The sequence below is a fragment of the Peromyscus eremicus genome, chromosome 4 (assembly GCF_949786415.1).
Source record: "Peromyscus eremicus chromosome 4, PerEre_H2_v1, whole genome shotgun sequence".
Lineage (NCBI taxonomy): Eukaryota > Metazoa > Chordata > Mammalia > Rodentia > Cricetidae > Peromyscus > Peromyscus eremicus.
Window position 1 is genome coordinate 37,315,418 of NC_081419.1, and position 21,323 is coordinate 37,336,740.

Genomic DNA, 21,323 nt, shown 5'->3' on the forward strand with positions numbered 1-21,323 from the left:
TTCTACCATCAGACACACCGACTTCTCCATCATCAGACTGGAGCCGCTGCTGTGATTATAAACACCCCCAGGAATTGCCTCCACCACAGTGGGGTCCTCCCCCCACCCACCCCCAGCCAAACTGGGAAATCTACCCAATCAGCAGTTGAGATTTCATAGCAGGGATTCCCAGTGCTACCAGGGTCACCACCAGTAAAAGGCAAAGCTGTGAGAGCTGAGCCAACCTGATCTACATGGTAAATTCCACCTGGGGATACATAACAAGGTTCTATCTCAAAACCAAACAAAACAAAACGGAAGTTGAACTCACAGTGTTACGGTTTTGATTTGGAGTATTTCCTGGATCCTCATGGATTAAAGGCTTTGTCACTATGCTGTGGCTCTATTGGGAGATAGTGGCAACAACAGATGGGCTAGCGTGGAGTGTAGCAGGCTATCTTGGACTGCCAGCCCCTAAATCATAGCATGGAGACTTATTATTAATTATGAATACTAGGCATTAGCCTAGGCTTGTTTCTAGCTAGCTTTTTTTTTAAAAAAAAACAAAACTTAAATTAACCCATTTCTAATAATCTATGTGCTGCCCTGAGGCTCCTTTACCTCATCTACGTACTGTCCATCCTGCTTTCCTGCTTCTTCTGTGTCTGGCTGGATGGCCCCTGGCTGCCTGTGTCCCCCTTTTCTCTCTGACTGCCAGGTCTGCGCATCCCTCCTCTGCCTAGCTATTGGCTGTTCAGCTTTCCATTAGACCAATCAAGTGCCTTAGGCAGGCAAGGCAAAACAGCAACACATCTTTACATGGCTAAACAAATGCAGCGTAAACAAATGCAGCATAAACAAATGCAGCATATTTTTACAGAGTTAAACAAACACACCATTGCACAGCAGTGGGAGTACTCTTCAAGAATGTGTGGGGAAGACAGCTCCCTCCTCCTTTTCTCCTTCCCAGCTACCACAAGGTAAATGGTTTTGTTCCATGGGATCCCCACCATTTCTTCCTCCTACAGATCCAAAGTGACACAAACGCATGACTGTGGATGAAAACCTCCAAAGCTGTGAGCCAAAACAAATATTTTCCTTTAAGCTGTGTATCATGGGTATTGTGCCACTGTGGTGGAAGGCTGCCTAATTCAAAGGGCAAGGGCATGGAGCTGGCACTATCTTATTTTCCCCCATTTTCTTGATGAAAATGATGACATAATCAAAAGGGGCAGGGCAGGACACCCATTTATAAGAGGGCTTTGTAGGACATTACATAATTAACTGGAATAAAGTATGGATCAACAGAAGAGTGAATCACCGAGAGCATGGCTGCAATTTGGCACAGCGAGGTTACAGACATGGTTACTCACAGCTGGAAAATGAGCAAAGATGAAGGATCTGGGAGATTTTCTCAGCTTGTGGCAAAGAGGCAAACAGAATACATGAAAGATACGACACTAAAAGGACAGACTGAAGTAACCTACTAGATATCTACTATAAATACTGGAAGACCTCCAGGAAGAGGGCAGGCAGGAGGCAGCTGCTGTGTGAGCTCAAAAAAGAGACAGAATGAGAAAATACAGACTTGATCCCAAAGACAAAAATGGAATAGAATAGAATCTTTGAAAATCCACAAAGGAAACTAGGCAACCTTGGATGGCAGCAAAAACAAAGTCACGGGGCACAGAACAAAAGCCAAGCACTGCCCTAGTCCCTCAGTTCTTTGATAGGGGAAGGGGAGTCAGAAGATATGGCAGATAACAGCCAGGCAGTCCTCCCCTCTGGACAAGCCCACAGACCTCTTTGGCCTCAAATCTAGTTGTGGTTTTGGGTGGTAGAGCAAAGCTCCTGGCAGACAGTTTAGCTGCAGAGAGACACTCCTTCTGTTCCAGTGGATGACATAGAGAGCCCTGGCTGGGCACCATATTAAGTGAGAATCTATTGTGAAAACCGGGGAACTCCAGAGACTGGGTATCAGGGAACATCCATAACTTTGAGAGCCTCAGTCTGTCCTGCTGTGAGAGAAGGCTTGGAGAGGCGATGTAGAGAGCCAGGAGGGTAGGATATTGATAAGCTCAAGGGTGCGGTTGTTGGGAAAATCTTTTTGTACATTGTGTGATGATGTCTCTGTTTTATCTCACCTGCCTAAGACATCCTCTGATTAGTTTTAAAAAGAGCTGAATGCCCAATAGCTATGCAGGAGAGGACAGGCAGGACTTCTGGGGAGAGATAGGAACTCTGGGAAAGAATCAGAGGCAGGAGATTCACCAGCCAGCCAGATGTGGAGGAAGTCAGATGTACGATACTGAGGAGAACTAATGAGGCACGTGGCAGAATGTAGATTAATATAAATGGGTTTATTTAAGTTTCAAGAGCTAGTTGGGAACAAGCCTAAGCTAAGGCCAAGCTTTCATAATTAATAAAAAGTCTCTGTGTCATTATTCAGAAGCTGGCAGATCAGGCTGGGAAGTGCATAGGAGAGCTATCCTTGCTCTTGGTGTCTGGAAATAGCTCTCATAAGCTGAGAATAAACCTGGAGTTTGATAGCTCTGAGCCTGAGGCCGGGAGACACATCAGGTCTCTAGTCTATCTGTCCCTCACTGCCATTAAGCTCAAGGATTCCGAAGAGATGGCATCACCTCAGCAGGGTGACAAACACCTATGCGGTCCAAGTACGGGGGCAGGTCCTCTGGCGTTGCTGATCTTAGTGCTAGTGTCACTTTCCACATTCCCAACACACTGGGAGACACCCCTCAGCTGCACATTAGCCATCCCAGGAGAAAGGACAGCATGTGGAGCCTAAGAGATTCTGTGCAGCCACAGACCGCAGAGCTGACTGTGGCCAGAAGACACCCCTGATACAGGAAGAGGGAAACCTGCCCCTGTGAAGACAGCAGTGGCAGATGCAGACTCATCAACAACCAAAACCAAAGGAAAGACGGGTCCACAAGTTTAGTTGACCCTTAACCCCATGCATATAGCTGCCAGCCTCCAACTCTGGAGGACAAAGAAAGAAACTGCTCCGACACTTCATTTTTTCCCTAAATATTTAGCCAGATTTTTACTGCATTGATTTTTACAATTTTTATGATTTTGTTGTTCATCTTTGTTTGTTCATTTAATCTGTTTACACATTTCCTTATGGCAATGCGTTTTCTTTTCATTAGTTTCTTTTTTTCATTTTGCTTCCTCTTTGCCTCCTATAAATTTAGTAGTATTTTGATCTAATCTTACTGGTTTTCAAAAATTCCCATTTTTATTTTACTCCTGACATTTACTAATTTTGTTTTTGAGCTTTTTCATGATTGTAAAATATTTCCCTTTTTTATTTCTTTTTCTTTTTTCTTCTCCTCCAAAGATTACTCTCCATTTTCCTTCTTTCTCCTTTCTTCTCTTTAGCCATAGTTTTCCATTTTTAAAATCCCCCTTTCTTGTCTCATTTCTGTATCTCATGCATTTACTATTTCCACACTTGCCCTAAAAAGTATATATATATATATATATATATATATATATATATATATATATATATATATATATAGAGAGAGAGAGAGAGAGAGAGAGAGAGAGAGAGAGAGACAGATGATAGGTAGATAGATGATAGATAGATGATAGATAGATAGATAGATAGATCCATCCATAGATAGGTAGATAGATAGAAGATAGCTAGATGTCCAAGACTGGCCTTGAACTTGTGACTTCTGTACTTCAGTTTCCCAAGCACTGGGATTGCAGCCCATGCCACTACAACTAGCATCATATTATTTTTGAATGTATTAAGTGCAGATGAAAGATAGAGCTTTGTTTTCATGTGACAGGGTCTTGCTATGGCCTAGCCCTTGCTATCCTGGAGTTCACTATGGAGACCAAGGTGGTCTCAAATGCATAGATTCACTTTGCCTCTGCCTCCTGAGAGCTAGGATCAAAGGTGTGCACCTCCACACCTAGCACAAAGGTAGTATTTTTAAATTTCTATATTGTTCATTGGATAAGTTCCTAAAACATAACAGAAAACAACTGAACATAAAGAACAAAATACACACCCTACAAAAGATAAGTACCCAGCATAAATGGAGAATTATAAATGAGTAGGCCAAAGATAAAAACCCAAAAGATAAACAGAGACTATGACCAGGTAAATCACAGAAGAAGGAACTCAACTACATACCAGACATTTATAATGTTTAACCTCAGTTAACAGTCAAGGAAACACAGAATATGCCATTTACAACAGCCATATTGGCAAGACAATTATGTGGCTAATGACATGAGATTTAGTGGCAAGCATATGGGAAAATAGAAAATCATGCATGATTGGTACAAATGTAACTTAGTAAATTATTGTGTAGAGTAGTGTCATAATATCTACTTCAAATTGATGGAATGTCAATCTATGATCATATGTAATAGAGCAACTCATGTACACACACAAAGGTATTTATATATACATATATATGTGCATGTACTTATGTATAAATATGCATGTTTGGAAGAAAAGGTCAGTGCAGCAAAAAGAACCAAGAGTAGAGCACATGTATATACATGCACGTTCACACCCACATATACTTGCGTATGCATGCACATACATGCATCTCTAGTTCAAACATACTAAGTCTGAAATGCTCCAAAGTCTGTAACTTTTTAACCGTTGACATGTCAGTCTGCACATGCTAAGTTGCATATCTGACCTCTGATGGTTCAGTGTAGACATATTTTGTTTCATGTGTAAATTACTGAAAATGTTGACTAAAGGCATGGTCAGGTTAGGTGTATATGAAACATCAGTCAAATTTATATTTGTATTTGAGTTCTACACTCGAGATATATCACTATTCATATATAAAGACTTTAAAACATGAAAGAGGTTCAAATTCTGAAATACTTCTGCTGTCTAGACTTTGGGATAAGAGATACTCAATCTGCAGTCTGATATAAATGCTATATATAATATATAGTATATAGTAACATCTGTAATGTTGTCTAAAACATTATAGTTAATATATAATATGTACACATATATCTTCAACCTCGTCATAAGGTAAAAGTAAATACTGACAAGTAATTTCCAGTCTCCTCTCATAAGGATGCTTACAAACCTCCCCTTTACGGAACAAGGGTCTTTTCAGGGAACGTGTAAAGTTCATCTTCAGTAGGGAATGCGGTGAGAGCTGTGAAAAAAAAAAAATCTTTCTTTTTAAAAATAAATCTTTCATCACATAGGGCAGATTGTTAGCAAGATATAATCTGTGCGCTAACAACACGGACAACTATTAAATATCTATTTCTTTGTGTTTTAAATCTTTTAGAGCTGGACGTTTGCAATGTGGGAATGCACAATAGGAGCACCAATAATTATCCAAAGAACAGAAAATAAAATGCAAACCAAGGTGAAGTACTAAAAAGCCAGCCGTGAAAGGTCATGGCATAAGGAAGGCAGAGAGAGCCCTGGGAGAAATGGGAGCTCAGCCATGGCTGGGTAACCAAGGGCTCTCTCTCCTTAGAAAAGAGTTAATGTTTAGTCAACATGTTGCTCTCACTAGTGCTGAGGGAATGCCATAAAACACGTTGTTCTCAAACCCAAACTAGAATCAACTGGCTCTGGAATGTCATAACCCCACAGTGTTAGCTGCACTGGGCAGCAGCAGCGCAAATCTGAGGTGTGTGTTTGCGGTTACCGCCGCGCGACTTGAGTCCTGAGAAAATTCGCCCCCTGTCCTTGCAGAGGTCAGTTACCAGCTGTATGGACTCACGGGTTTCTTCCCAGCCTGAGGCTGACTGCCCAGGACACTGAATGTTCCTGCACGAATCGCTGAAAACAAACAGGGGCTCGGGTCACTGGAAAGGTGAGGACAGCCAGCAAGCTCGCTCGCGAGGAGGTCACAGAAACAGCCTCTGGCTGTGTGTCTCCGACTCACCTGTCAGTGTCCCGCAGAGAACAGACCATGCCGCAGGTGGCGTATTGAACCAGGCCTGGCTTTTGACATACAATCTCAGGAAGTGTGCTCCAGACACGAGTTAAACCATCAGGTGCCCGGATCTTAAATCGAAGGTCGATTTAAAATCTGGCGATAAGCTGATTTTGAAGTCAGCTTTCCTACCGGGCCTTCCTTTTAACGGACCGTTTGCTTTCTCCGTGCCTGGAGAACACATATCCACCATGGCCCAGCCATGGCTTCTTTTTCTGTAAATGGGTTGAGTAAATTCTTGTGACTCCCAGGGTAAAATGCTGCAAAGACTAACCCAGAATTCAGATCCTTGTAAGCAAAATCCACGAGAGTCTGGGTATCAGGGTTTTATTAAGATATGAAATGGAGAAGTACACTCACAAATACGGGATATGGTAAATCCAGATGCAGAGTCCCTGGAAAGCTGGGGACAATCACACAGTGCTTCACCACCCATGAGAGCTCAGCTCAGCTCTTAAAGGGCCACTTCGGCAGAGAGAAAGCCATGCCCTAGGGTTTGTACCCCCAAAGCCATCAGCAGAATGAGTTCCCACAACAGATCCTACTTCACCCTGAGGACCCTGAATAAATTCCTGTCATTTGCAGTGTCTTTGGCCTCCTGTCCTTGACAGATTGTTACCGACTGAGTGGGCGGGGCTTCTGTGGGTTTGTATTATTTCAGGAGTTCCATCGCCTCATTCAGCACCTCCTAGCTTCAACTTCCTATCTGAAAGCTGGAAAAATAGTAATCGTTATTTCACAGGGCTGTTCTGAGGATTAAATGAGAGGTGGCATAGAAACTACCCAGGCCCCAGCCCAGCCCAGGTCCCAGCCCAGCCCAGGGGGATCTGAGGCAGGCACTCTCCCTAGTCCTTCAGATTTCCATTCTAGATTGAATGTGGTTATTATTTTTGAAAGTGGTTATTTTGAGCTTAGTAAAAAGCTTTAAAATTCGATTCCCTACCGCTATTGATTTCAAATACCATGCTTGTTTCAGGCAGATTAACTTTTTTTTTTTAATCTTTCATACCCTGTACCTCATACTTCCTTTCTCAGAATGTGAGAACAGAACAGCTCTGAACACGAAAGCCCAGCCTGTTCTGAAGACCAGCCTTTTCAGTCTTAAAAGGTCACTCTGTTGACCATGCTAGACGGGGTTCTGGTGATACTGCCTTTTGAGTTGTCTGCCAGTTTTCTGTGCTACTGTGTGTGCTTTAAAGTGGTCCATTAGAGCATAGGAATTTTAAAAAAATATTTATTTTTTTTTATATTCTATGCGTGAGTGTTTGCCTGATGCAAATTCAGTGCCCTGTGCTCACAGAGGCCACCTGAGGGCGTCAGATCGTCTGGAACTGGAATTACAAATGGTTGTGAGCTACTATGTGTATGCTGGGAACTGAATCTGGGTTTTCTTCAAACACAGCAAGTGCTCTTAACTGCTAAGCTGTCTCTCCAGCCCTGAACACAGGGTGTTTCAAGTTTGGCCACACTCTGAACTCGTGATTCCTAGTAAGGAAAGCCAGCAAAGAAGCCAGGGTAGTTGTGAATCACACTATGTTCATTTGGATGTTGCTAGAACAAGCTTTTCCTCTCCCTTCTCAACTCAACTCTAAGCATAATCGACTGTATTTTTCATCAGTCTGACCACAGTATCTGATATAAACAGCTTAAGAAAGGAAGTGCTTTAGTCTGCTCACAGTTTCCATGAATCATGTTAGGAAAAGCAAAGGCGTCAGCTTTATTCACGATGGTGAAAGCACTTTGCACAGGTTGCTCAAAACGGTCCACGAAGAGGAAAGCAGAGCACGAACTGGGCCAGGCTATGTGACCTTCAAAGGTCCATCCCCAGTGATCTGCTTCTACCAGCTAGGCCTCCCCAACTGAAGGTTCCATACCCCACCCCCCACAAGAAAAAGCAGCACCAGTTGGAGACCAAGCATTTAAATCATGAGCCTGGGGAGGGGAGGCTGGAGAGATGGCTCAGTGGTCGAAAGCACTGACTGCTCTTCCAAAGGTCCTGAGTTCAATTCCCAGCAGCCACAAGGTAGCTCACAACCATCTATAATGCAATCTGATGTCCTCTTCTGGCGTGCAAGTATATATGCAGACAGAGCATTCATACTTGAAAAATTAATTAAAAAATACATAAGTCTGTAAAGAACAGTTTAGATTCAAAACAAAATATCCCTTTCCTAGTCTTCAAAGACTCCCATAATATAAAGGATGACCCCAGCTGAGACTCCTAGCAACAGTGGATAGGTAGCCTGAACTGGCCATCACCTGTAATCAGATATTAACTACCCAATTACCATCAATTACCAATTACCAGTGATTGACTGATGGAAACAGATTCAGAGATCCACAGCCAAGCCCTGGGCCTGGGCTTGGCTGTGGATCTCTGTTGAAGAGAGGGAGGAAGGATTGTACCAGTCAGGGGATTCAAGGTCATCACAGGGAACTCTCAGAAAAAAAGGTAACCTGGGCTCATAGGAACTCACAGACTCTGGACTGACAGCTGGGGAGCCTGCATGAGACTGACCTAGGCCCTCTATATACATGTGACAGTTGTCTAGCTTGATCTACTTGGGGACTCCTGGGGGTGGAAGCAGAGACTGTCCCTAACACTTTGGCTGGCTTTCAGGAACCTATTTCTCATACTGGGTTGCCTTGCCCAGCCTCATAGTACAGGGGGAGGAGCTTGGTCCTACCCAACTTGATATGCCATGCTTTGTCGATCCCCATGGGAGGCCTGCCCCTTTCTGAATGGAGACAGAGGAGGAGTGGATGGGAAAGGGGCAGAAGGGAGGTGGGGGGAAGGAATGAGAAGAGAGGAGGGAGGGAAAACTTCAATCAGAATGTAAAATAAATGAATAAATTTAATAATAATAATAATAATTTTTAAAAAGCACTTAAATACAATGAGGGAGCCCACAGAGGTTTCCTAGTGAGAACTGAGCTTGCTTTACCAGCAGGGCTGCATAAGAAGATGATTGGACCACGGGCCTGAGTACCAGGTGTTTGGAAGGCTCTGCACTTGGCTGTATCTAGCAGCGGGAGGTCTTTTGCCTCACCCCTTAGCATTGTTATAAAAAGCCCTTTTGAATAAAGTTCTGGGCCGGTGAATTTTGATCCAGGTCCTCCCAAAGCTATCGTGTGTTTCTGTCTGTCTCATTTCTGCTATCTTTCTATCTACTAATTCCTTATGCCTCTCTCCTCATTGGAACCCTGTAAAAGGTGGGGGCGGGCCCTTCACAATACAGCTTAAAGAGTCCCCATAATTTTAACAGTTTCAACAATGTTTAAATGTCAGAGTTCAAATTTTTTTTCTAAGGTCCAAGGCAAACGCTGGATCTGTGAGCCTGTGTAAACTAGAAAGACATATTTTTCCAATATACAATAACATGGGGTGACCTTTTCTATTCTAAAATGAAGGAACAGGAGACTAGCAAGGAAAGGCTGGACCAACATAAGACCAAAACCTAAAAGGGAAGCGTTAAATCCTGGCGCTTTCCTGACTGCCATCCTGGATATGTGAAGATGTGACGTGAGCTCCAGTGGGCTTGAATGACCCTGTAGTCCACACGGCCTTTCTGGTGGGCTGACTCCACCCAGTTTCTAGAGTTCTCCGCAGATATTCTACCCTCCTGGCACCTCCAGCTTCCTGGTGTCTCCACTGCAGCCTGGGATTCACCCTCACATCTGTATGCAAGCAGCAGCCTCCCAGGCTCTTCCTGCTGGGAAGCTGAGCTTGTGTGCATTGTCTGGAATAGACTTTCCTTAAAGATCTTGGTGCAAGCCTCCATGACTAAGTAGTTCTCATTTCCTACTGCATGTGGCCAACACCAAGTCACTACTAGCCGGAACAACAGCAGGACCATCTTGAAGCATGGCTGCAGTGATCACTGAATGCCTGGGTGGCTGGGTCTCTTGCCACTTCCTTAAATGTGCTTAGAGCATCTTTCCTATCGTTTCAGTGCGGATCACCTGGATTGCCGCTCATGACGTTCATCTAACCCCTGACTCTTTTAAAAAATATTTTTCTCCTCCACATTTTGTTCCAAAGTTGCCCCTTAAATTTACTTAAAAGTAGTCACGAATACCTAGGTCATAGATTGTACTCTGTGCTGCCTTGAGATCGCCTTCACTAAAGTATTTACCTTTGAGTTCAGCCTCACTCAAAATGTTAGAATATAGACAATATAGACAAATAGTTTCCAGAATGGAATGCAGATGTCCACCAGTCCCGTTCCCAACAGAGTCCTTTGCATCTGAAGTCTTTTGAACCTGGCCCTCACTGCTCACATTTTCAGAAATCTGACACTATGGGCTCCAGTAACTGCCCGTTAATCTTTGCTTACGGCATTCTAAGGGTTCCCTAGTTTGCATCCCCAAACTTCAGATTCTCACGTGTTAGTTCTAAAGGTCTAAAAACCACATGGTTAGGCTTACTCACGACAATAGAAACCACTTCTTTGGTCCCAAATTTCTATATCTGTCTCTTTTGTGTCACTGTGATCACAATGCCAGACTAAAATAACAAAAGGGACAAAGATTTGTGTGGGCTCATGGTTTCCAAGAGTTTTGGGGTGTCATGGCAGCAATGGCATGGAGTGGCAACTTAGTTTATGGTTGTGGGAGAGAGTGCTGGAGGCTGTTCCCATCATGACAGACCAGAACTCAGAAAGTCACCCCTCTAATGGCTTCCCTCCACCAGCGAGGCCCACCTCCTAAATGTTCAGTACTCTTCCAAAATAGTGTCATTAGCTGGGGACCAAGTGTTAGAACATGAACTTGTGGGTGGTGATGTTTCATTTTCAAGTCATAGCACACACTTAGGACAGAGGACGTGTTTCTACCAGGTGGCAGGTATGACACTTCCTATGCGGAGTCTCCATATACTTGGAAACAACTTCCGTGGGATGGTTGGTGATAGTCAAACCATTCTTATACATCAGTGTTCACATGACTTGAAACTTGTTATTTTTTTAAATGCTTTAGATTTATTTGTGTGTAAATGTTTGCCTGTGTGCATGGATATATGTGCACCATTTTTACCTGTGTCTGCAGAGGTCAGACAAGGAGATTGGGTCCCCTGGAACTGGAGTTACAGATGGTTGTGAGCTGCCATGTGGACATTGGGAACTGAACTCCAGTCCTTTGCAAGAGCAGCCAGTGATCTCCATCACTGAGCCATCTCTCTGGCCTCTGCAACTTGTTCATTTATTTACTAGTTTAAACCCTTGTCCCAAGAAATATCCATTGTTTATAGATATAATATATGAATATAATTCTAGAAAAATGAAATTTTATAACTTAAGAAGTGTTATGTCCTAAAGGAAACCTGTACTTTATAACTTCATAGAGATTCTAAATGTCAGTGTTCTATGGGTCTTGAAAAAAAATCTATCACTGTTTTGGTTTGTTTTTTGTTTGTTTGTTTTTCAGAGACAGAGCCTCTCTGCATAGCCCTTGCTATCCTAGAACTAACTTTGCAGACCAGGCTGGCCTTGAACTGTCGGCCTCTGCCTCCCAAGTGCTGGGATTAAAGGAGAATGCTACCACCATCCACCCCTATCATTATTTTTTGTTTCTTAGTCACAAACAGAATTATGAAGACTTTTCCAACATGACCATGAGTCTAGCATCATTGACAAGTTGAAATCTTGTGGGAGGATTGAGGGGTGCTGGAATCCTCCCCACAGCCTCAACATGGGTTGGCCTCTACAAGACCACTCTCATAGTAACTTTCTCATGGTAAAGGCTTCATCTACCACCACCCTGCAAGGCCTTGCTCAGAAGTCAAACATAAACAACCTTGCATTGTTACAAAACAGCAGAGAGACGAGCACCTTGAAGACTGGTTGCATGATGCTTTTATTTACCAGTGCTATGGAATAATCCTTTTACACACTATACATGTGTATTACTCTAATTGGTTTTATAAAGAGCTGACTGTCCAATAGCTAGGCAGGAGGGTTAGTTGGGAGACCCAAAATGAAATGAACGGTGGAGTCACCAGCTAGATGCAGAGGAAGCAGGAGATGAATATACTGTGCTGAAAAAAAGATACCACCATGGGGTAGAGCACAGATAAGAAATATGTGTTAATTTAAGTTGTAAAAGCTAGTTAGTAACAAGCCTAAGCTATCAGTCAATCATTTATAACTAATAATAAGTCTCTGTGTGGTTATTTGGGACAGAGCTGACTGGCAGGACAGAGAAAGTGTGCCAACAACCAAGTGTATAATTCTTTGTCTGACAGTAACTATAATGGATGTGATCAATTTGAAACATCACAAAGATTTTTTTCTTTCTTTGTGTATGGTTGTATTAATGACTTTGTGTGACTATGACTACAATAGTGCAGAATTACAGAGGAGTGATTCATTTTGGCTTACAGTTTCAGAGAGTTTGAGTTCCTGTCCCTGAAAGGCATTGTGGAGCAGCACAGCCCATAGTATTAATAATTTGTAGCAGAGACCTGTTTATGTCCCAACAAATCAGAAATGAAGGCAGATATCAGAGCTTGAGTTGGGTTTACTTCCACCAGTGAAGCCCATCTCCCTGTTAGCAGACCCTCCCCAAACTGCACATTCAGATCACGAACCTGTTGAAGGCATTTCCAGCTCAAACCACAACAATGCCCCTTTTCCTGTCCATATTTCCATTTATGGGAATTACAGGGGAGAACTGGGATTCTTTGAGTGGGACTATTGAGCTACTAGTGGGGCAGTATACAAAAGAAACAAGGATTTTAAGCATTGTTGTTCTTCTATTAACACATCAAAACCAAGGTCTGGTGGACTTGAAACTGGAGACTACTAACTAGAAAGTAGAGAGAATTCAGGATATGGCAGTGGAAACACACAGGCAGGAGGAAAAAGGAAGTCAAGGGAGAGCTCACCTTCTAGTTCGAGAGAGAGCAAACAGGAGAAGCACAGGAGTTAGTGCTCACTCTAGGGGATGAGTGTCAAGGGAAAGGGAACAACCACACATCCAAGAGGCCATACCTCAGCCCTGAAAGCCTAGAGGAGGGGTCTGAATCCTTCCATCTGGCTCTGGAGAGGCTTCAAGGCAAGGCGAAGCTCTCTACTGTATTCAAGTCACAGCCAGCACATTTAGGAAAAGTTCCATGGGCCACTAAGGCAGTAGTTCTTAACCCATGGGGTGAGACCCCTTTGGGGGGTTGAATGGCCCTTTCACAGGGGTCATGTATCAGATATTCTGCCTATCAGATATTTATAATATGATTCATAACAGTAGCAAAATTACAGTTATGAAATACAAAAATAATTTTATGGTTGGGGGTCAAGGGTTGCAGCATTAGAAAGGTTGAGAACCACTGCACTAAGGCTAGACAGCCTAGCTGTCTCTTAAAACCCACAGACTACATCCAAGTAGCCCCAGATTCCTCACAAAAGCCACAAACAACTTTTGACATGCCACCTGACCAAAAAGAAATCGAAGAGTGGTAAAAGAGCCCTCTTCCTCATTGTCGAGAAATCAAGGAAACTCCTTCACACCCACATCACTCAATTATTGTCATCTTGAAGTGACATTAATAGTGTGTGGGAGACCAGCTCCCACTCCCTGCCCCCTCAGGGTACTCTTGAGGAGTGAGGGATAAGAGATTTAGATAGGAATATGGAGGCGAGAGAGATAGAAACACAGGATAGCCTCATGAGGACCTGGATCCTAATCCTGCCTTCTGTCTCTGCTAAAGGGCTTTTAGAGGAGTGCCCAGGGGTGGGACAAAAGACCTCCCCCTAGCACAGCCAAATGCAGACCCTTCCAAACAGCTGATAACTATGCACATGGTCAATCATTCCCCGTATGCAGCCCTGATGGGAAAAGTAAGCTCAGCTCTCACTAGGAAACATCTATGGACCCCAACAATAGTGGAGTAGTGTCAGGGGGAAGCCAGATGTAGGAGCATTTCTCTTAAAGAAAGTGAACAGGAAGATGAAAGTCACTTCCCTGACTCCCAGGAGGATGGAAATTGGCGAGAAAGACTAAATGGGTAGTAGAAGATAAGGGATCTTCGGGAGGCTTTGCGCCCAGCACAGGTAAAATGCATTAATAAAGGAGTTAAGGCATCCATTCATTAAGTGTGACTCTTGCAAGTGTATTATAATCAGTGAAACCTTGTTTTGGCATTTAATTTTTGAAATTTGATTTTTCAAAAAGGTCACCAGTGCTGTTCTGTAGCAAATGGCTTGGGCATGAAAATCGTGTAGCACTATTAATGGGGTTTCTGGAGTTTTTAAGGCAAAATAATGTCATAGCATTAAGCTGCAATACATCTACGATATATGGGAGAGAACCATGGATAAAGTAGGAAAGGATGATCCAAAGATCAAGAAAGCTTTACCGCTTGACACAAGGAGGAGCTGCTGCAGATACAGCCACCACATGTGTTGTGACACTAGGAAGGCCAGCTCGAGAAAGGTGGAAACGCCTGTCTTCTCTGTCCACGGATTGCAGCTGTTTTTGCCAAAGAAACCAGAGAAGTAAGAACCGCCTTACTCATGCCTTTAATCTGCAGCATTTCCTGGGCATCTTGGGCACAGTATGTGCTCAGTTACTATTACTGAATGAAAGGGGGAAAGTGTAAATAAACTGCACAGCCCCAGAGCGAATAGACTAGGACATTTTTACAGCTCCTTTAACCATTCATGGTCAGTTGGGGAATCTGGTTTGAAAGGGGACGTTCCCACTGCTGCCCCATGCCTGCTCTTAGCCACTTGTCCTGAAGAAGGAAAGCAGGATTGGAGTACTGTACATTGCCATCATGAGGGCAAGCATTCAAGTTTATTCGTGCACGTCAGGGGTGTTATTTCTAAGACAGGGGTAACTTGCTGAAGCCTACCATCTACCTGCACAACCAGGCTGGGCACCTTGAGAAGCGTCATGACGATTGTGACTCATAGCAGAGTAAAAACATATTACTAAAAGAGTTAAGGTGGTCATTATTAGGTATGATTATTGAAAGTGGATTATAGTCAGTGGCATATAATTTGGCACTTGATTTTTAAAATACTAGAACTCCCCCGCCACACACACACACACACACACACACACGAGTCACTAGAGCTGTTCTGTTGCAAATACTTAGACATAAAAACCATATAGCACTAACAGTGTTAACAGAGTTTGAAAAGCAAACTCCTTTTCAGGGTGACAGAACACTGCCTTAGGAGGTGGGTAGGCAAGATTTTAACCCCACATGTGTATGTCTCCTAGACTCAATAGAAGCTGCAGCTGCTGAGGAGAGACCTAAAGTCAGCCAGCTGAACATCGGGGGTCTGGAGGCTGAACTAAGCCTGGGAGGAAACAGTCTAGGATGGAGGATTTCCAGGTGCTGGCATAGCACTGTGGAGGAAGGCTGGAAGAAGTGTCTGCTGTAGCTCAGACACCACAGAGCGGACTCTGGTGGAGCTAATGCAGGACCTGCCTGATCCATGCTGTAAGGCGTCATAAGGCTTTGCTGGAACATGGCCCATGTTTACACAACACCAGGGCCGTGCCGGAGTTGACCTCTTGCATTCTTTCCAAACACAAAACTTTCCCCCTCCTGTTAGACTGACAGGCCTTCAGGTAACAGCGCACTATAAGAGTATGAATTAATCTATAGAAGACTGAAATCAGGAGAGAATAACTTCAGCTTTCTCAAAAGACATCAGTTGGTACTGTCCTTTCACAGACTCTCCAAGTCTGTTCTAAACCCCCTTACATGATGACTACTGATCTCAATGACCAGGCACAGAGGAGAGTTGTTATAATGGAGCACATATACTTTAGCTTGTTCTATCTGACATTATTAGTGACCAGGATCACTGGTTGACAGAATCTGCACTGGAGATAGACATGTTAATTAGCCTAATTGGTTCACAGAGGTAATTAATTACATAATGGCTATTTAGCTAATGCTTTCACCTGTCAGAAGCAGTGGTAAATGCCAAGTGTAATTTGGTGGTCTTCCTCGTTATCCCCTAAAGATAAATGAAGAGATATGGCATATGTAAAACTAAATGAAGGACTGGGTGACAATCAGTGGACATTAGAGTCTCAATGTTGTCAACTACTGTTGGGAAAGAGCAGCGGGTATACTAGCTTGCAGTGTCCAGACGTTTGAGATGTACAAATAATTATAAGCTCCAGCAAGGAGCTAAGGTCCCAAGTTCCAAGACAACGGGTTTATTTTGTCTCATAGCTATCCTTACCTTTTCTAAGATAACTTTCATAATGGTTCTTGGAAAATTTGGGTAAAAATTGTAAATGCCTGGCGGGCAGTGGCCATGGCAGGGCTTATGTTACTTTGGTTATTCCCCAACATGCATTTACCTTCCCATTCTGAAAACTTTGTTGGCTGTCTACCATGAACCAAAAGAAGTAACAACAACAACAAAAAGTTTTGAGGGCTTTCACAAAATAGTTTTCACCTTAAGTCAAGAACCCGGATATTCAAAATTAATCAAGACCAGATAAACAATTTAAATAGACCTATAACCCCTAAAGAAATCGAAGCAGTTATTAAAAGTCTCCCAACCAAAAAAAAAAAAAAAAAAAAAAGCCCAGGGCCAGAGGGTTTCAGTGCAGAATTCTACCAGAATTTCAAAGAAGAGCTAATACCAATACTCTTCAAATGGTTCCACACAACAGAAATAGAAGGAACATTGTCAAATTCTTTTTATGAGGCTACACTTAGCCTGATACCCAAACCACACAAAGATGCAACAAAGAAAGAGAATTACTGACCAATCTCACTCATGAACATTGATGCAAAAGTACTCAATAAAATATTGACAAACCAAATCCAAGAACACATTAAAAAAAAATCAACCACCATAATCAAGTAGGCTTCATCCCAGAGATACAGGGATGGTTCAATATACAAAAATCTGTCAATATAATCCGTCATATAAATAAACTAAAAGAAAAAGACCACATGATCATCTCATTTGATACTGAAAAAGCCTTCGACAAAACCAACACCCCTTCATGATAAAGGACTTGGAGAGATCAGGAATACAGGGAACATACCTAAACATAATAAGGGCAATTTACAGCAAGCCAACAGCCAACATCAAATGAAATGGAGAGAAACTCAAAGTGATTCTACTAAAATCAGGAACAAGACAAGGCTGTCCACTCTCCCCATATCTATTCAATATAGTACTCGAAGTTCTAGCTATAGCAATAAGACAACAAAGGGAGGTCAAGGGGATACAAACTGGGAAGGAAGAAGTCAAACTTCTCTATTTGTAAATGTTATGATGATATACATAAGTGACCCCAAAAATTCTACCAGAGAACTCCTACAGCTGATAAACACCTTCATTAATGTGGCAGGATATAAGATTAACTAAAAAAAAAAAATCAGTAGCTCTCCTATACACAAATGATAAATGGACCAAGAAAGAAATCAGAGAAACATCACCCTTTACAACAGCCACAAATAATATAAAATATCTTGGGGTAACTCTAACCAAACAAATGAAAGACCTGTATGACAAGAACTTTAAGTCTTTGAAGAAAGAAATTGAAGAAGATATCAGAAAATGGAAAGATCTCCCATGTTCATGGATAGATAGGATTAAATAGCAATCTTATCAAAAGAAATCTTCAGATTCAAAAATGCAATTCCCATCAAAATCCCAACACAATTCTTCACAGACCTCAAAAGAATAATACTCAACTACATATGGAAAAACAAAAACAAAAAAAAAAAAACAGGATAGTCAAAATCATCCTGTACAATAAAAGAACTTGTGGAGGTATCACCACCCATGACTTCAAGCTCTACTACAGAGCTATAGTATAATAAAAACAGCTTGGTATTGGCATAAAAACAGACATATTGATCAATGGAATCAAATTGAAGACCCTGATATAAATCCATACACCTCTGAACACCTGATTTTTGACAAAGAAGCCAAAATTATACAATGGAAAAAAGAAAATATCTTCAACAAATGGTGCTGGCATAGCTGGATATCTACATGTAGAAGAATGCAAATAGATCCATATCTATTGCCCTGCACAAAACTCAAGTCCAAATTGATCAAAGACGACAATATAAATCCAGTTACATTGAACCTAATAGAAGAGAAAGTGGGAAGTAGCCTTGAACTCATTGGCACAAGAGACTACTTCTTGAATATAGCATCAATAGCATAGACACTGAGATCGACAATTAATAAATGGGACCTCCTGAAACTGAAAAGTTTCTGTAAGGCTAAGGACACTGTCAATAAGACAGAATGGTAGACTACAGAATGGGAAAAAAACTTCACCAACCTCACATCCAACAGAGGGCTTATCTCCAAAATATATAAAGAACTCAAGAAACTAAACACCAAAATTTCAACTAATCCAATTTTAAAAATGGGGTACAGATGTAAATGAATAATTCTCAACAGAAGAATCTCAAATGGCTGAAAAGCATTTAAGGAATTGTTCAACATCTTTAGTCATCAGGGAAATGCAAATCAAAACAACTCTGAAATACCATCTTAGCACCTGTCAGGATGGCTAAGATCAAAAACACTGAAGACAGCTCATGCTGGAGAGGATGTGGAGAAAGGGGAACACTTCTCCACTGCTGGTAGGAGTACAAACTTGTACAGCCACTTTGGAAATCAATATGGTGGTTTCTCAGAAAATGAGGAATCAATCTACGTCAAGACCCAGCTATACCAATCTTGGGCATACACCCAAAGGATGCTCAATCATACCACAAGGACACATGCTCAACTATGTTCATAACAGCATTGTTTGTAATAGCCAGAACACCTAGATGCCCCTCAACAGAAGAATGGATAAGGAAAATGTGGTACATTCACATGATGGAGTATTACTTAGCTGTAAAAAACAATGACCTCATGAAATTTGCAGGCAAAAGGATGGAACTAGAAAAAATCATTCTGAGTGAAGTAACCCAGACCCAGAAAGACAAACACAGTATGTACTCACTCATAAGTGGATATTAGGAGTAAACTAAAGGATAACCAGACTACAATTCACAGCTCCAGAGAGGCTAGATAACAAGGAGGGCCCAAAGAGGGACGCATGGATTTCCCTGGAAGGGGAAATAGATCTCCTGGGTAAACTGGGGGTAGCAGTAGGGGAATGGGGGCTTGAGGGAGTGGGTTGGGGGCAGGGCAGAGGGGGGAAGTAAGGAAAGATGTGTTGATGGGGGGGTGCATTTCAGGGTTAGGGAGAAACCTAGTGCCAGGGAAACTCCCAGGAATCCAGAAGGATGACCCCAGCTAACACCCCTAGCAATAGTGGGAAGGGTGCCTGAATTGACCATCTACTATAATCAGATTGGTGGCTATCCTAATTGCCATTGAAGAGCTGGAACTGGAACTGATGGAAGCAGATGCAGAGATCCACAGCCAAGCACTGGGTTGAGCTCCGGGAGTCATGCTGAAAAAAAAGGAGGAGGAATTGTAGGAGCCAGGGGATTTAAGGTCATGATGGGGAAACCCACAGAGACAGCTGACCTGAGCTCGTGAGAGCTCATGGACTCTGGATCAACAGTTAGGGAGCCTGCATGTGACAGTTGTGTAACTTGGTGTGTTTGCAAGGCTCCTAGCAGTGAGATCAGGACCTGTCCCTGGTGCTTAGCTGGCTTTTGGAAACCTTTCCCCCATGCTGGATTACCTTGCCGAGCCTTGATGCAGTGGGGAGGAGCTTTGTCCTGCCTCAACTTGATGTGCCATGCTTTGTTCAAGTCCGTGGGAGGCCTGCCCCTTTCCAATGGAGATGAGGAGAAGTGCATGGGGGAGTGGGTAGATGGGAGGTGGAGGGGGGACTAGGAGGAGAGGAGGGAAGGGAAACTGTAGTGGGTATGTAAAATAAATGAAAAAAATGTTAATTAAATTTTAAAAAAAGAAGAAGAAGAAGAAAGAAAGAAAGGTCCGGGCTATTTGCTTCTTGGCTGTAATACACATTCTTAAAGAGAAATCCACACACATCAGGAAATGCCACATATCTTCTACTTGGCTCTTATGAATATTTTAAGTTCTGATTTGCTGAAAACCCATGATACTCATGTTCTTGAAGCTCCGCTCCATACAGAATGTCAGCTGGTTCCCATAGGAACCGTGAGAGAAAGGGTCATGATGAAGTGGATTTCCTCACTCCTGAATGAAATGCACCAGCAACCAGTGAATCCATTCTTTCTCTCCCCCATTTCCTCCCTGCCTCTTTCCCTCCCTCCCCTTTCCCTTCTCTCCTTCCCTTCCTTCTTTTCACTCCTTCTTCTTTCTGAAGCAGGGATTGCTTTATACCCACACATGTTGTGGAACTCTGTAGACCAGGCTGCCACCAAGCTTCTAGTAATCCTCCTGTCCGGACTCCTAAGTGCTGGGAGTATAGGTCCGCACAATCATAGCAGGCTACCGATTAACAGATTTCTTTAAAAACAGAAGGACACTATCTTTTCTGAAAATATTAAGCTATAATTCTTTATTCTACCTGCATTGACACTGAGAGGCAAGGTTTATTTAGTTCAATGAAGAGGCCCTATGAAAGCAGCTTTGTTTAATCATCAGACCTCCTGTATGAACTCAGAGGGCAAAGTCCCTACAAAGGGGCTTTTGAGGTCCTGACTTTGGATGTTTTCCTAACTAGTAACCACAAAGAACAAAAACAAACTGGCAAGCAGTGGGCAATGATGGGAAAACGAAGTATTTGAGAACTGAAAGTTCTCACGTGTACTGGACACATTTCTGATGAGGTTGGCATGGAAGCCCCAAGCAGGCTTGGGTTCCTATACAGTTGTTTCAAAGCAAATAAGTCGGTGTGTCACGCCAGCCCTACGTTGGGCCCGAGGTCAGATGCCATGGAGAGGTGAAGTGATCAAAGCTAACGAGTTAACCAACTTGGTTGAAGAGAAAGGATGCCACACCCTCCCAAGGAGCCTATCTTCTTGGGGAATGATGCACTGAGAGCCAGGGTATCATATAAAAGGCCATCCGGGGATGGTGTTTGGAAACTGGCAGAGAAGTTTAAGATGCTAAGGGAAGATTTTAGAGGAAAATTTTAGAAGAAAACCTAAGCTTGAAGGGAAGCTGCTATTCTGACTTGGAGCTGTGCTGCTGTGATTAGATCTGTAATTTAACAGCGGTCCCTAACATTGCTATTTCCTGATATCTGTGCATCGCAGAGTATGGCTTCCATTTTACCTGCTTCTAATAGACCCATGAGACCGGACAAGAATGCCTATGAGGGGTGAGTAATTTTGATCTTTTCTTGTTTCAGTCAGGTGAGTGTCCCTTAGGTTTTATTTTAAGTGCCCGGAGTTTTATACACCTTTTCACAGTGGGCATTAAATAATTGGAATACTGTCCATAATACAAACCCACACAAAAGCACTGCAAATTTTTA

At 42.7% G+C, this 21,323-nt stretch overlaps 1 protein-coding gene across 1 annotated transcript in view; it reads left to right on the forward strand.

Annotated features, from left to right (window-relative positions):
- Upp2 (uridine phosphorylase 2) overlaps window positions 1–21,323 on the forward strand; it is a 233,490-nt gene that overhangs the window by 176,674 nt on the left and 35,493 nt on the right. The window contains exon 2 of the mRNA XM_059258838.1: window positions 21,103–21,167. Coding sequence (XP_059114821.1) covers window positions 21,106–21,167 — 62 coding nt within the window. The 5' untranslated portion in view covers window positions 21,103–21,105. The remainder of the gene's footprint in view (window positions 1–21,102; window positions 21,168–21,323) is intronic.